Source organism: Plutella xylostella, chromosome 22 (assembly GCF_932276165.1).
Source record: "Plutella xylostella chromosome 22, ilPluXylo3.1, whole genome shotgun sequence".
Taxonomy (NCBI): Eukaryota; Metazoa; Arthropoda; class Insecta; order Lepidoptera; family Plutellidae; genus Plutella; species Plutella xylostella.
This window is the reverse complement of record NC_064002.1, coordinates 6,512,590-6,530,646: the sequence shown is the minus strand read 5'-3', so window position 1 is coordinate 6,530,646 and position 18,057 is coordinate 6,512,590. Positions and strand designations below refer to the sequence as shown.

The 18,057-nt window shown below is 36.4% G+C and overlaps 1 protein-coding gene across 1 annotated transcript; it reads right to left on the bottom strand.

Moving 5' to 3' along the window:
- Window positions 1-8,557: 8,557 nt before the first annotated feature.
- Window positions 8,558-17,266, bottom strand: LOC105392507 (antichymotrypsin-2). The gene is made up of 9 exons (XM_038122417.2): window positions 17,129-17,266; window positions 16,883-17,058; window positions 16,416-16,556; window positions 15,141-15,347; window positions 14,905-15,000; window positions 14,344-14,475; window positions 10,617-10,850; window positions 9,930-10,065; window positions 8,558-8,907 (listed from the first exon to the last, which is right to left on the bottom strand). The coding sequence occupies exons 1-9, from the start codon at window positions 17,163-17,165 to the stop codon at window positions 8,786-8,788; spliced, it is 1,281 nt and encodes a 426-aa protein (XP_037978345.2). The 5' UTR covers window positions 17,166-17,266; the 3' UTR covers window positions 8,558-8,785.
- Between the last annotated feature and the right edge of the window lie 791 nt (window positions 17,267-18,057).

The following is an 18,057-nucleotide window of genomic DNA, read 5'->3' as shown; positions in this document are numbered from 1 at the left end:
GTGATGCAAAGGAAACGCAACAAGCAGTAAAAGCATCCAATCAAACTACATTGATGACGCGATGAGAGCCCCCTTTCATCCGTCACTCCGTCACATCACTGCAATTAGGGAGAAATTCATCGTCAGTGTACGTGCGCCCGGCCACCGGACCAAATGCAAAGATAGAGCATGAGTATGGACATTACTGCGATATCAATCGAGTTAACGATATTGGACTTCTGATTTCCCCCTCACGTGAAGGCGGGGAGGTGTGTGCTCGCTCCCATTTACTTAGCCTGATTAGAACAGCTCTTGACATCTTTGTAGCACAGTACCGAATGCATCAATAGGTATACTAATTCGTAGTAAGTACGGATTCTCAGTAAATGAGTATAATCAAAACGAGAGATCAGACAGTTTGATTCCAATAATGAGCCTGGGGTTTACTCCGGTTTTGCGAAAGCCGTGCTCTTGTTCTAATGTAACCCGATAGAGCCGTGGTCCGGGCAGCCATAATCTTAATCTCCGTAAGTATTTCATACCGGAGTATCCCCTCTGCCCGGCTTGCGATGATAGATACCTAATGGACGTTTCCAAGTGCCCGGAATTCGATTAAAATTGTTCCATTAGACAAATTAAAGGAACGGTAGGTGATTTTATAGTGTCGGATTAAAGCTCTTCCGTTTATTAAAACGGCACTTATTAGATATTTATTTTTCGTTATTGGCCAAATTTCTTTTTGAGGGTACAGTGGGGGATCTCGTAATGTAATACGTAGGTATTTATCGATAACTTTACTGTTATTTTAACATTAATTTTATTGTATAACAAACAATAGTAGGACAATGATAGAAGACACCGTAAGTATACAAGGGCAGACGTATCGCCTAAACGCGATTTCTTCCAGTCAACCCTGTATAGATAAATATTTTTGAGAACACTGAAAGCACTAATCATTTCACCTCACAAAATGCGGCAAAATTCAAGAGTATTTTTTGTCAGTAGTAGCAGTACCAGGCAAACATGAGCCGCAAACAATCTACACCTCAATCTGTTGCTCGTTGTTTCCCATGCAAACGAGCTCAAAGTGCCACTTTTAAAGCGACTCCGAGAGAATTTTTAATGACTTTTCATAAAGCACTCGCCTTTGACTTAAGTCTCGGATACACTCAAAGTAATTACTTTGCGGCAAAAACTCGCATAATCCAGCCGCGAGCCGACTGTCCTGTGGGCACCCAGGAGGGGCCTAGCGCTTACGAAAAAGCCTAAGCTTCAGGCCGTAGCGCTAACCACGACTCTAGTCTATGTCATTGTATTAAGCTACCAATTTCGTGACAGGTCTCGCTCGTTCGTTTTTCGCAAGCTACACTAACCCCCCAGTGCCAGTGAAGTTACTGGCTAATTAAATTGTGCTCGGTGCTAATTGTTGACGTTTATTCAACAGATACCAATCACTCAATGTTTCATTACTGAACGGTTTTGTGTTTCCTTTCAGGAGTACCTACATGAGTATGTTATATTAATGGCCTTAGCTAGCTATTACAAATCTGTTATTAATGCCAAATGCATAATATACAAAGATGCATGATGCATGAGCTTAACCTTAAGGTAAAAAACAAGCTTGTATACTTTATACAGGTTGATAAAATCTCGTAAGTACTCTTATTTACATAATATATGTAATGAATATTTAACAGAGTAGGTAATAAGGAACAGTTTCTACCTAATTATTATTTCAATGTACGAATCCTGATTGTGTATAGTTTATATAAACTATAATACGTATAACCTTACCGTTTAATCGATGAATCAAATTGAATTTAGTAGCTGCAACTACCTACTCTGATACATTTCCGCCCCAACAGCCCTAACAACACCAATTGCTGCTTTAAGTCCACACTCCCTTCACTTCAAAACCGTAAAAGTCAAAGTCTTCACGGTAACGCAACGTGCAATAGCGAGTTTTATCTTCCAGGTAGTAAGAGTAAGTTTTACTTGCCCTCACCTGGAATTCCGTATTTCTAGAAGTAAGATGGAGGAGTGTATTCCCGTCGATTTAAGGATCTCTCGCTGTTGTACACCTTGGGGATATACTTGTACTGCACTTGCTAGGGCTGCCTCTTGCATCTTACAATATTTTTAATATAACAATTGAAATAAGTACAGGAAATTTTCTTCTTGTTCTTCTTCTTCTTGTAAGCTAGTTGGTGACAAATACTAGCTAAACATAAAAAAGTATTTACCGTTAGAATAGCGTATGTGACATGGTGTTCCGGACGTATAAAATTATATAAGGTGCAGTGGTGTTACCACCACTGAACATTAGCAATTAACAATCCTTAAGCAGAGTCGCTCGTTTGTTAAATCTGGCGTAACTTTTATAAATCTGACTGATGTTTGACAGGCCAACGACACTGCTTATGCATTTTTAATAGCTAGATTCATTCAGATGAATTTAATTTAATATGGAAATCTCTTACAAACTACATTTGTGTAGCTACTTAAACCAGCTCTCTATTGTTGGTTTATCTATGATGGGTATAAAGTAATAATAATAAATCACTACTAATATACCATCTCGTATGTAGACAGCCCTAGTCTCATTCCCCGGTCACGTATTTTGACTCCCGTTTCTTAGACGAGCGAGCATTGCACTCGTACATCGCACAGCGACGAAACACAACTGACTCTTACACAACTATTATTATCTTGTACATTTTATTATATCCTAAGTAGTATTACGTAGGTATAGGGTACATAGTACATACATGGTGTTGTTGAAATAGTATAGAGAGCTGAGTCAGTTCTCATCACCTCGGACCAACCGGTCATTCTCAACTGCTTATCATAATTTAGGAAACAGTCAATACATCCTGTATAATAATAATAATGTCTTCCTAGCCGAATTTCGACTACGGTGGCCAATCTCAATTGAGATCAGCCATCTATATACGCAGGAGTAAACCCCATTTTCCGTTACCCTAGAGTTAAAATACTCAACCCGTTATTGGTAAAAACAAATTGAACAAAAACAAGTCGTAAAGAAAAAACGCATTAACACCAGCTAAGAACAAGAACTGAACTTTCAACGACCCCCTATAAAAGTATTCGCAGTTTGACCCCACAAATTATGACCACGATAACACTTTCCAACCAACTTAATTAATTCTGCTCCAGCTTAAAAGTGAAACACTTGTGATTTAAAGCTCAGAGTGGCAATTCTGAAACTGTTCATAACGAGCTTATCCAGGTCGCGGCCACTGGGGAATTATTTACTAGCCCCACCCCCTCCCTTCTCTTCCCTACCCCTTCTGGGGACTCTTTCAATCCTCTAACGTGGTTGATTCATACGATTTTCCTGGATTATTAAATGATGTAAGATTGGTCGGTTCGCCGAGAAATAAAATGTTGAATTTATACTTTATTTATATATGGTAATGTAGATTTTCTAACTTCTCTTTTATAACTGGTAACTGTAGCTTTGTACAGCGTTGCATTGCTTCTGCACCCAACCGAATACGATACCTCTGATTGTCTTTTAATCATGCTGATATAATGTTTCCTAAAATCATCATTTTTAAATTATAATTACACGTAAAAGTTCTTCGCTGAGTGACTACAATTTAATCAAACAAACACATTTCCCGAACAACAATCAAAGTCAAATTAAGACTCCATTTGATCAAAGTAACAAACCCAACAACAATACCGGTCGTAATCTTCAATGATAACAAGGCTAATACCGGTATTAGTCGTAATTCCGGTATTACAGCTAATTAGACATTTTTATTCCCGTGAGGGCGCGTCAATTAGCAACACATGACGCTGTAATCCTACCAAGTTATGTAGGCAGTTGGCGCGTCCCGACGCAGAGGTCTTAGGCTCCTTATTAAAATGGCCACTTAAAATATGTCACGTTAGGGCGTCCGGGCGTATAAATAATGTTCAGCGGTTAAGGCCAGTGTGGATGCGACCGTTGGCTTAATCTCCTGGGCTGTAAGGAGAGTATGGATAAGTTATAGGTAGGACTCGTTTAGGTTTGCGGATAAGTTGGATAAGTTAGCAAGATTAGTAGTATTCTGTTGTTGTTAAGCTTGAATATCAGTTTAGTTTCGTTATGGACTGGATGAACAGACCCATTTTAAAATTAGGTTTGTATTACATTTAACCTTTTGGTACCACTTCATTTATTTCAGGGTGTACTACGATTGTTTAATAAAATTGCTGCAAAATTCGACTATATACAGTGCCACAAACTTATCTGTTCCGGTGAGAGCTCACGTAAATGTCTAATATTTCTTGATTCTATAAGATTTTAAGTTTGCCCGTAGTGGTAATTCACCCTTGCGGTTTTAATAAACCCATCTAATCTATATGAATATATGATTCATTGGTAAGTTATGAGATATTAATCAATTTAGTTCGGTCTCACCGGAACAGATAAGTTTGTCGCACTATACCTAAGTAAGCCTCCACGTCATTGCCATCAAATCAAACGTCATTAGAATCAAACAACTTCAGTTGTTGTGGTAGGTCCATATGCCTAGTCTACAACCATTTCACAGAGGCTCGGTCACCAAGCTGAATAAATAACCAACAAAACTCTTCGATCATTGAAACAAAAATATGGCTTCAAAAAAACGTTGGCTCATCCACACAACTGCTGCCCACACCCTGGCGCGGGTGTTGGCAATAGCCGCTCCCTCCCGACTCACCGGCCACCAGATATCACCACATAAAGTTCGATCCCTGGAAAATTATTACTAACACGTTATTAGATAGCGACTCTAGACGCTGGAAGAGTGTGATCGATTTACTTGATTTATGAAGTTCGGGGTTTTGTGAAAGTATTCATGATGATTTTGTTTACTGTAGTAGATTACTGGCAGGTAGCCATTTTAAATTAAGATGTTTTTATTGTTATTGTACTCGTATTTAATTCAAACATTTCAATATATGTTCTGTCATTCCCTAAAAGCCCTGACTATCTTCCTAAGCTTGAATAATTTCCCTAGTTGGTCCACTGCGAGCTGATGAGTTCATTTAGATGTGCTAAATTTAGATATCTGCTGCATTACAAATTTCAAATAATCGTAATTACCTATATCTCTGTTTACTCCAGTGACCAAACATTGTTCGTCATTTTACTATTAAACTAAACAATAAATATGCTATTGTCTTTTAAGCTGTATCAGTATTCAAAATTATTGAATAAGCACTACATAATACAATACAATGCGCAGTACTATAGACATAAGGAATGTATCCTTTGTATACGTTACACATGACTGAAATCTCAAATTTCAGAACAAACAACAATGGCAGTGTTAACAGTATCTTGTTACATCTAGGATCTGACTAGCGAAAGGGAAACCTAGGGAGGATTCCAAACACGTATCATGATTATAATATAACCTATCTATTAATTCCACATAAATTCATATAGTACCTGAGAACAATAGTATTTCAATTAAATCGATAGTGACAGATAGCAGTCCATCCGATATCTTTTTGGACTAACATTCATCCTTTTCCATCCTATTTCAAAATAGCTTCCTTACATCTCCTAAATCTCGCTTGTATTGCTTTCAAATCCACTTACACGGGGGCCGTTCGGCGGGAATCACCCAGAAAGAATAACGGGCGAACAAACAGAACTTTCCAATATTCGGGACACAGTCACATAAAATCCGGGATGAGTCGCGGCGGTACTACGTAGCAAGGCTATGTTAACTTCAATCAAAATTATCCCAAAAGAAGCATTATATGTAATAATATGTTTCATATGCTTTGCAATCGCCTTATTTTAAATCATTCAGACATTGTTTTCATTAGACTAGTTAGACCATCATTATTCCAAAAAAAATTAAAGCTCGTAGGCCGTAGCGCGTAGCCCGTAGCGCGTAGCCCGTAGCCCGTAGCTCGTAGCCTCGTAGCAATTTTTGTCTATATTTTGTTATACTATTTATAGGTAGGTAAGTACTATACTGTTGTAATTTCATATATTTTTTTCATGTTTTAACTCAGTTGTACGTTTTTATCGAGTGAAGTGCTTTTAACTTATTCAGTTTTTATATGTACAAAGTGTAGTTTATAAATCAAACTTCATAGAATCCTACTAAAACTATATTTTAAGTTGCAATAGAAACTAAGTAATAAAGATGCTCAAGTTTCTTCGGTGTCATATCGAAATAAAAGCAACAAGTTATATTATTATGTTTTAGGTCGACCAAGGGCAGGGCTGCTTTCCACGCGACTAGCATATTGATATTATTTATTTTTGTTACAAAACTATATAATATTTTCTGCACGTATAGTATGATATACCTATATTACAATTCAAACCAGAAATGTGATGGACAAACAAACCTCAATGACCCACCGAATCCTTACTAAATAAAGTCTCAAGTTCAAAGTATAGTAACAAATTTATACGATTAGTTGGTAGCCCTAATAAAACGTTATAGGGGCGGGTGCTAGTTAAATCAATAAGCAACGTGCCGTTTTAGAGAGAGGGAACTCAGGCACGAATTATTTACGACGCACGGGCCATCCCTAGCTGGCCTTACTAAATGGTACGAAATGAGTGTTGCCAGCGACGACTAGTGAAATACTACTGATACTTGAATTGTGAAATGTGCAGCTACAAGTTGGCGCATCCCAGGGTATTATCATCAGCCAGTACCTATACATATATCTACTGCTAGACAGTCACCAATGTTCATAGGTTTCTTGCCCTGCTGAGTAGAGTAAGTGACATTATTTAGAAGAGGCGTGTCTATCAGGTCACGATTATGGGCTGATTATGATGATGATGATGAAATAGCGTAGGTTTATTGGGTGATAGCTTCAATAAATGAATAAAGGCCATGTAAAATATTGATGACATAATTACATTTATTATTGAAGTACTTATCCTAATTTACCCTAAAACGATATGTACATTTATATGCACCTAATAAATAGTTTACGGGTGGTATCCCTACCGATAGTCTGGCCACACTGAACGCTGGCAGCAAACACACACGATACGTTTAGAAATGCTCTAACGATATATATTTCGATGCGGAGTTCCGGTGGAGGCTTCGCATTCGAAATTAGTGATGTGGTCCAACGGGCTCTAGCTTCTGTGCGTTCGGATTTACTGATGCCGTATGCTTGATCAACAAGGTCTTAGGGAATATTAGAGAAAAGTACTTAACCATTGATGAGAACATTTTTGGGTTTTTATATTGATTTGGTTTAAAGTTAGTAAGTATTTAATGTATGTAATGTAATGTATTTCGAATAAACATGTTTATGTTTAGAACATTTTGTTCTAATTAATTTTATGCTTATTATATGTTGCATGTAGCATGTAGGTATTTGGAGTCTATATTTTACACGCAGCGATTTTTTTATAGCGGAATACACTATCATACATTTTAGTACTGCATTCTGTGTATAAAGAGACTCTTAAACTCTATAATAACGCTATAATAGTAGATGACGACCGAATGGCGTAGTGGTTAGTGACCCTGACTACTGAGCCGAAGGTCCCGGGTTCGATTCCCGGCTGGGGCAGATATTTGTTTAAAGACAGATATTTGTACTCGGGTCTTGGGTGTTGATATTTATATTTAGTATCTATCTATCTATGTATTTGTGTAGATATATCAGCTGTCCGACACCGATAACACAGGTTCTGCCTAGCTTGGGGTCGGATGGCCGTGTGTGAGATGTCCCCACATATTTATTTATTTATTTATTTATTTATTTAAAACCACGACATCACTAGAGAACTCGCATCTTTGTATGCGAACGCACGATTAATGCAAACCGCTATTTATTTCTTTGGCACGGCTCAGACTGCCAGTTTACACGCCCGTGGCCGTGCTCACTAACGTTCGTATCCCACTGGATTCGAAGAACGTTAGTGATTTTCGGCGTTTGACTAATTCATATTTTTTGTTTTTTATTCTATTTGACATTGACTTTTAATTCGCCTATTCATTATTGAGTGGTAAGTGAATAAATCCCTTTCGGGCTAGCTGCATCAAGTAGAGAAAAGGATTAACATCATGCGCACTCTTTTTTTCGTGAATCTTCTTAATCGTTAGCCGCGTACCTACCCACCAGGAGGGTTACTGTATACTGACGAAAAAATAACAAACAAGAGCTGCCGTGCCATCGTCACGTTTAATAAACGAGGTAGAGTGAGAGCGCTCCGAAGCTTCGGTTTTCGTCATATGGAGTGACCCCCAGTTCCCCGCCTTGCAAGGGTTTTGACCAGTACGATATGTAGGCCTACATTAAGGTTGAATTGAAAAAAAACGCTTTAAGCTATAAGACTGCCATTTTTGTACCTATTTGTTATATAAGTTTTAGCATTAAGTCCACCCTTTGTACACTTATTTATATATTTGTGCAATAAAGGATTAAATATTAAATATTAATAAATATAATTTTTGTAATATCTTTTCCGTTTGAGTCCAAATAAATAATATTCTATTGTATCTAAATTGCGTTCTAGAAAATGAGAATTATAATAATAACAAAAATGTATGTTTTTAATGTTTTTATTAATATTAAATAACAATTTGAACCCTTGAAGTTTAGAAACATACAATATATTTTATTCTCGGTAAATAAAAACATGAGCATCGCCATATAGGAAAAGAATAATCGAACCACGATATCAATAAATAGAACTGACGCTGACGCCTAACGGCAAAAGTTTTTTGTAATTTTGTCCATGTTTTTCGTACAAATAAAGAATATCTATCTATCTGTCTATCTTTAAATGTGTGGCATAATGACTGTCCCCTTAAGGGCTGTTAACTATTCCACCGAATATAATTTCATTTTGGGTCTGTATGATGTAGCAGAACGGATGATCGACGTTCATTTCAAACGGTGACGGCGCCGAAGAACTTACACCATCAATTTCTGAAAAGATACGTCACGTTATTAATGCACCTTTAAACCCTTTGATAAACAATAATAACCACATGGAGTAACTCATACAAAAAATAAAGCTATACAATGTGTTGTTTTTCGAACCCGACAAACTTTAAAGGTGTATTTTACGAGTGATTTCATCGAGAAAACACCCCCATATGTGGGGTCCAATCTCAATTTTCTAGAAATGGCGGCCATTTTAAAGTTTTAGATACTTAGTTTTCATAAAAAAAACATATCTCGAGATTTAAACGCCTTGCGGACATGAAATAAAATGCCAACGCCTGATAATTGACGAGGCCCTGATGAACCATTTCGGGGCAATCGTAATTGCCGCCCGCCTGTCCCGTGCCAGTGATATTGCTCTAATCGGAGACATCAACCAGCTACCGTACATAGACAGAGAGAACCTATTCGAACTAAGGTACAGTCGCCCAACACTGGTAGCAAACATCACCCAGGAGGAGAAAAAATAAGTAATATAAATACTTATTTATTTTGTGATAGCTACTAATGTATGCCATAGGAATATAGAAGCCTACCCTATAGTATTAGCTGTTCCCGCGAGTTCGCTTCGCCTAAAAAAAAACCCGTGGGAATTCCGGGATAAAAAGTAGCCTATGTCCTTTCTCAGGGTCTAGAGCATATTTATACCAAATTTCATTCAAATCCGTTCAGTAGTTTTGGAGTGAAAGAGTAACAGACAAACGGACAGACACAGAGTTTCTTTCGCATTTGAGTGAGAGCATATGAGTTAGGATTAGGATTACTATACAGAGATAAAAGAACACAAAACCTTTTATAGAATTTTGCACCGGTGGCACAGAATAATAACTATAGTAGCCATTGGCACATTAAAGGCTGATCCGAGGTGTCGATTTTCAGCAAACTTATAAAAGTGTCAGTATCTCGAAAACTATCAGCTGTCCTATCAGCCCTCGAAGCCATGACGTTGACTTTTAGGACATCCTGTATACAAGTCTAGGCGGAATATAATTGTGAAGGTATACCTGTGGCTGCAGTCGCCTCCGTGCCTGTCTCTGTCACTGATAGGAATGCTTTCTGCTTGATCGCGTTGGCGGATAGCGGTGATGCCGACATCTCACTGAGCCCGGTGTCAGACTCAAATATCGCCTCCAAACCCAGCTTTTGATAGATTTTTTAAATTATTATTACACATTATATAAATATAAATTATTATACATCATAATCATCATCATAATCATCATCATCATCAGTCAATAATCATCCACTGCTGGACATAGGCCTCTCCCAAGGAGCGCCACAATACTCGGTCCTCGGCCTTCCTCTTCCAGCCACTACGGACTACCCGCTTAAGGTCGTCAGTCCAGCGGGCAGGAGGGCGTCCCACGCTGCATTTGCCTGTTCGTGGCCTTCACTCGAGAACTCGTCTACCCCAACGGTTATCGGTTCTTCGGCCGATATGAAATTATTTGAGCGAGCAATGAAAAAGTTCCATTGACATAGCACAATACATGTCAACGGCATATGGAACTTCACACCACTTCATACCACGAGTGTAATAAAGATTATACAGGATCATTTTTAGGGTCCCTTGCCACAATAGGTAAATACAATATATGAACCCTTATAGGATCACAATTATCATTTTAATGAATTTCGCAAGCGATAAATAAAGACTTCAAGATTATATAGATATAATGTTTAGTGCTTACCTTTTTACACAACGGTTTCAGATTGATCTCATTTTCGATCTTAAATTTAGGCATTGTAAGATCTAGCTGTTTATAATTTGAGGGATATAGATCCTTTCTGAGTGCTTCCAGGTTCTTGTTCAGAAGTTCTGGCGACTGCCTAAGTTTCCTTAGCAGCGAGGGAAGGTCCTTCTTTCCAGAAGGCAAAATAATGACCATTGATGACACATTCCCTTGGTAAGGTATTCTTATCATCTGTAGAGGAGATACATCATTATGAGGGATGCCTGAAGGTTTAGAGGTATCGTTCAGCATCAGTAATAAGTGGGTGAAACAATGTTCCTTCACCACCCGTGCAGTCAAGTACGTTCGAAGACAAAGCGTCAGTTTATATGATACAGACGTCTACACAACATCACAACATCTGGAGGCCAGAAACACGAAGTTCCAGGGAGCTGCGACGCTAACAAGCATGACGCTATCTCGGTTGGTCGATGTACATACATAATTAAACATGACGATTGGATGAGAGCTCTCATAGACATTTATTTCATCGTTGTTAAAAGTTACCTGCTGCTGTAGTCTGTATCCCAGCAGTTGTTCATAACTAAAGAAGGAAACACACTATTGAAACGCCACGCGACCCGATGAAGAGCGACGCGTGTTGAGTCGAATCAAATGTTCTATTTTCTATCTAGAATCACACTATGACATGTATATAGTGCAGTATGATGTATTTAGTTTATTTATATAACCTATTACTAGGTATATACAGGGTGGCCCAAAGAGTGACGTCCAAAGGAAAATGTTTGATTCCTTAGGTCAAGGGGTAGCCAAATCACCCCCATGTATGTTCAGCAATTTTTAGTAGTTTAGGAGTTATGATTTTTTTAACTAATTTTCTACGAAAATCGACCTCAGTGGATCAATTATGTTTTATTATTTTTTTGGATAACTTTTTTAAATTATTTTTTATTTTTGTGTCATTCTCTTAAGTTGTTCTTTTAACCATAAAAGTTTCAGCTTCCTAGCTGTAATGTAAGTTAGTTATTTTTATGTCGAAATTTCAAATTATATCATCGAGCTAGACTGCTCTGAATTTTCTACTTGAAATTAAGAATTGAAATAGATATTCTCATGGTCCCTTATTAATTTTAAAAACTCCGCAAGGTTCCAAAATAAAATAAAAATAAATATAAACTATTGCTTAATGGGGTATTATTTGCATAAAACAGCCTTCAAAGGTACTTGGGTGGAAATTACCTCATTAGTCAATTGTTTCAGAAAGTTGAAAGATTCCTGTTATGTCATTACTAAGGACTAATTCAGTTAGAAAAAGTATCAAATTAAAGGGAAAATAAGATTATTTACTATTTTTTTTATTTAAGTTACATTTTTGAATGTAAATTCTTAGTAAAATGTTTAAGTCTGAGTTGTAAGATTTATGAGATAATTGTATTATTAATACTAAGTAAATAAACTCAAATAATAATTTTACACATTTACTCGCAATAAATTTTCAAAATGGCGACCTCCCACAGCAATACACAACCTACATCTACAGAAATTTTCTTTAAGTCGCCTATACGCTTCTCTGTTTCATTCAGATGTCACTTTTTGACAGATGTCACATTTTTGAGAAAAGTTACTTTTTTGACATGTTTAAATTTTTGACAGATGTCATACTTTTTACATTTGTCACTTTTTTGACTTAAAGAAAATTTCTTGCGTAGATGTAGGTAGTGTATTGCAGTGGGAAGTCGCCATTTTGAAAATTTATTGTTAATAAATTTGTAAAAGAATTATTTGAGTTTATTTATTTATTATTAATAATACAATTATCTCATAAATCTAACAACTCAAACATAAACATTTTACTAAGAATTTACATTAAAAAATGTAACTTAAATAATAAATAATAGTAAATAATTTTATTTTCCCTTTAATTTGATACATTTCCTAACTGAATTAGTCCTTAGTAATGACATAACAGGATTCTTTCAACTTTCTGAAACAATTGACTAATGAGGTAATTTCCACCCAAGTACCTTTGAAGGCTGTTTTCTGCAAATAATACCCCATTAAGCAATAGTTTATTTTTATTTTTATGAAATATTGGAACCTTGCGGAGTTTTTAAAATTAAGGTAAATGTCCCAGTAGTTGACACAATAGTGACAATAACAAAAACGTTGTTAGGGAAAAACTTTTGTTACGAAATCAGGCGGTAACTAAGTAACAAATTTTGGTAAATCAGTCTTCTATCTAAATTATTTCCTTACAATCAAGTATCTAATTAAACGTTTTTTACTATTTTCCGAGAAAATTCAAACAGTCTCAAAATGTACCTATAATTGATAGAAAATTTTTCATTTCACCCAGTAATTGACAAAGTAGTTTTACATTCTGTGTTCCAGTAATTGATATGAAGTCATCAACAAAAAAAAATACAAAGTATTAAAAATCTGTCATAGCAAAAGTAAAGTAATTTTCATACATAAAAACATTAAAGATTTTACACATCTTCGCAACATATTGTACGCATTAACGTTATTTGTTAGGGGGTATCAATTACTAGGTATTTGATATTTTCTTGTCCTAGTAGATGATACTCGTCACAAACAAGTAAATATAATAAAAATTGGTAAAAGAAGCATGAACCAGCGAAGTAACTTTACATTCAAAGGTAATAAAAACAATATCTACCCGTAAAACGCCATAAATCAACTGCAATATCGTACCGGCGAACACTCCGAGCTTAGTCATTCAATTTACGAAACATAAGTAAACGCGTTGATGCAAACGGCTGCGCATGAAAAAAAATGTTACGTCAAATTGAATCGATGCAGAATACTGAAACTCGGGTTGTCAATTTGACAGACTTCAAAGTTCATGTATTGACAGGAGTGCGTTTAAAAACTTAATTAGTTTTCTTATTGTTCAACCTTAAAGTTGAAACTATCAATTACGGGGACCCTATCAACTACTGGGACATTTACCTTAATAAGGGACCATGAGAATATCTAGTTCAATTTTTTATTTCAAGTTGAAAATTCAGAGCAGTCTAGCTCGATGATATAATTTGAACTTTCGATATAAAAATAACTAACTTACATTACAGCTAGCAAGCTGAAACTTTTATGGTTAAAAGAACAACTTAAGAGGATGACACAAAAATAAAAAATAATTTAAAAAAGTTAGTAAAAAAAATAATAAAACATAATTGATCCACTGAGGTCGATTTTCGTAGAAAATTAGTTTAAAAAATCATAACTCCTAAACTACTAAAAATTGCGGAACATACATGGGGGTGATTTGGCTACCCCTTGACCTAAGGAATCAAACATTTTCCTTTGGACGTCACTCTTTGGGCCACCCTGTATATTTTTTTAAATCTTTTTCCTTGTAAGTATATGTTCTGTTTGTAATATTTTTTTTCACTTTCTAATATAATTTCTCTCCTCCTGCCTCGGAAGAAATTACTCTTAGTAATAAGACCGCCAATTTTACCGTCTATGTTGTGCATTTCCTTGTGTAATTTCTATTTGTGTGCAATAAAGAATTATCTATCTATCTGCTATGGCGCGACGCCACGTGACGCCATTCGCGATACACGAACTCGTGGCGTTGGGTCGCGTGTTAATAATGTGTTTCGGCCATGGAAGTAATAAGTACTAACACGTAAGTACTTATTATTTCCATGGTTTCGGCTATTAATCTCTAAAAAAATTATATTGCATAATTACTTACCTGCGCATCCAAATCCGTGCTGTTCGTATATTCGAAGAAGTCAGTGACACTCATCATAGGCACTGTAGCTACACCATTATTTGTAGTGAACTGTCCTGGTCTAGCATCATTGAATTTTGTTTGCCAAACACCCTGAACATAATTATTCATTCATATTAAATTAACATTATAATGCCACTCAAATGTCAGATAAGATTTCATTAATCAGATAAGGTACATAGCTAGCTCACTAGAGTAGCCCTTATCAGAACTATAATAAACACTCCCGGGCAGCGGGCAATCAAAAGGTTCCACTGAGAAAAGCACCAAATTCCTCATAGACGGAAAAGGCTAGCTGAATGACGCCTTCTGCAACATTGAATTACATTTATCAGAGCATCAGGATATTACCAGCTAAAAACGTTAATATTTTGTTAACATTTTAAATTAGATGTTTGAAACAATTGGGGTCGTTGGTGTCGGCATTTTGTGAGTGGAACTGTTTCATTGCCCGTGAGTGTACCTACAATATTAGATGCGCCCCACACTACGCTACGTTAGCCTCATCATGATGATGCTCACCTTGAAATAAATAGCATTTAATCCAATCATCACGGCGTTAGCTACTTCCTTAGGAGTTACCATATTCTTTATTTTATCATTTGTTTCTTCAGATACCTGCAAAATTCCAGTTATTGATACATTAGTTAGTGTAAGTACATTACAGTGATGTTACATTCATTTATCTTTATCTTGTGTTTTTTTTGTATATTTTTTACTTATGAGAAAGGTAGTTCAATATTAATACGTAATCTTACCCAGTCATTGATAACTTTTGCAGATTCTACAGATTTAGAAAACTCAATTTTTTTTACGGAGTTGTCCAAAAATAACTTATTTTTACTTTCGAATGTCTCCAATAATTTAATACTTTGGTCCACAAACAACTTTGTGACTGAATGAATCGTCATATTTTCGACTTTTTGATTCAAAACTGCTAAAAGAGGTTTTAAATCTCTTGACAACTGCAAAGTAACATTATTAGAATTAGGTACCTGTATTCTATTCTCCCTGGAGGCTGCACCTGGCTCTCTCGAATGGAACCTTTGTGCATATCCCCAAGGTCTGCCTTCCTAAGCTTGCACCATTTCACCCCCACCACGCTGTTCCACTGCGGGTTGGTGGGTTCACAAATCTAGATGTGCTAAATCTAGATATGCAGGTTTCCTCACGATGTTTTCCTTCACCGTAGAGCGATGGTATACATTGTACTTAAATTCAAAGAACTCATTGTACATTTCTGCGCCGGGATGCGAACCCGCATCTCTGGCGTGAGACTGAATTTTACTGACTGAGCTTTTACAGCTCCCTCTGAGCTACAACCGCTTCCTTTTATTTATTACTAGCTGTTCCAGCGCGCTTCGCTTCGCCCTAAATAGTTTTCCCGTGGGAATTGTGGGATAAAAAGTAGTCTATGTTTTTTCCCAGGGTCTAGACCGTATGTATACCAAATTTCATTCAAATCCGTTCAGTAGTTTTGGCGTGAATGAGTAACAGACAGACAGACAGACAGACAGACAGACACAGTTACTTTCGCATTTATAATATTAGTAAGGATAATTAGGTATCTTTAATGAATACAAAATATTTTTTTTTTTTTAAATACTTTGAGACGAGAAACAACTGGCCAGTGGACGTACATACCTAGTTTTCTCTCGTGTACCTATTACTTCCTAGTCTTATCCACTTCAACGGAAAATGGCAGACTGCATCTTCAACTTATGGCCTACGCAGACCGGGACGGCATGGCAGTTGGGAAGGGATTTTTTTTTTACTAATGAACATTCAATCGCTCTGTGGCATTGATAAATCCCTTCTAAAGCCACGGCACTATTTCAAATCTTAGCAATTTATATCGTATTTCTGTACAAACGTACATACGCGACATATAACCTTTATCTGGCTATTGAAAAAATTGCCCTCAATATACTTAACTAATTCATACGTTTTATACCATGAAACCAACTAAGGCCCAATTTTGACAGCGACTCTCTTCCTTGCTAATGGTAAAAGCGGCCTTAAATGAACTGTACCTGTGTCTTATCCATCCCCACCGCCTGCACTAGTTCTGTCTCGGTTTTCCCAGTGGCTCCAAGTAGAAATTGAGACAAAAGTGCTACCACAGATACTGGCGAAATCACTAAATTCTCTTCCGGAGACTCCAGAGCTGCCATCTGTTTAAATAAAACATCATCATGAGCAGATGGATATAGGCGTGTACGGCTACCAAAACTAAATATCGCAAATACCAAAATTAAACCATAGAAGTAATAAACCTTTACGATTAAAACAGACTGTGATAGAAATAAATACATACATACATAAATACATATAAGTCGTTATTATTATTTTGTTGTACATATTTCCATCTCAGGCTCATGGGGTCCCGGACATTTGGGAGGCGTGCACGCGGCCGAAGCCAAAATGCGGAGGCCATTGACTACCATTGCCGAAGGCCATTTGACAACTGCAGTATTATTTTATGAGGCTATATACTTACAAGGGCAAGATCCCTCCTTATTGATCCTTTACCGTTGACTTCATCAGATCCAGAACTTCGCGTTAGACCTTTAGTATTAACATTGGGCGTTGTGGGGACCAGCGTCCTGTCTACTATGTTGACACTTCTGTCGTCACTACCAACCACTTCTTCGCTTAAATATACGAGCACCAATACTGAAATGTTTTGTTACAATTTGTTTAGAATTTTATAATACTAGTATAGTTTTAAAAATCAAGTACTCACATAGAATTGCTATTCTGTTGAATATCATCGTTTTCATTTTTGAGACACCTCCTTGGTTAAATATTTTGTTCTTAACTACTTACGTTATCCAATATCCAACTAAATAAAAAAAAGGATAGCGTTCAATTATATACTTAGTTATTACTAAATACATAATTAGAAAAAAACAATAAATTGATCAATAATTTTTATCTTGTTCTTGTATGATTAATTCAGATTCAATTTCAACAAATTTGTTCCAGCAGTAGGTTATATGTACCTACTTAGTTAAAAATGTTGAACAAAAACCTAAACGAAATCAATTTTACGTTTTACGGTTTTTAAAGTTGATTAGGTTATTTACTCGTAATTTCTAATGAAAGTTGCAATGTAAACGAAATCGTCCCTGAAAAAAAACTTCATGTTTGCCTTATTGAAATACCTACGCTGATGATGAACCTAATGATAATTACGACTATACAATACTACTTACTCATTGTAAAACCCGATGACCGTAGATAAGTATGTGTACCTAATGTTTTAGTATTCGTGTGATGGTATGGATGACATTGAAATAGTTCCAAGGAGAAAAGCACCAAATTACTCCTAAACGGAAAACTACAATATTGCAGTACATTTAACTTCGCATCAGAATATTACCAACCATAAACAGATATTGTGTTCAAATTTTCATAAAATGTATTAAATGTGAGGCCATTTAGTGTCGGCATTTTGTCTTTTTCATTGCTCGCGTGTGTATAATTGTCGGGATTTTTAACTTCGTATATATAAGTAGTTTACGTCACTTGTAATAGCTGTCTTGTGTGAGACAGCTTGCGAGTCACCTCTGACTACTACCCTCTCGGGGATTACAGTCATGACGTGAGTACACTCACGAGCAATGAAAAAGTTCCAGTGCCATATGAACGTCAATGGCAAGTGGAACTGTT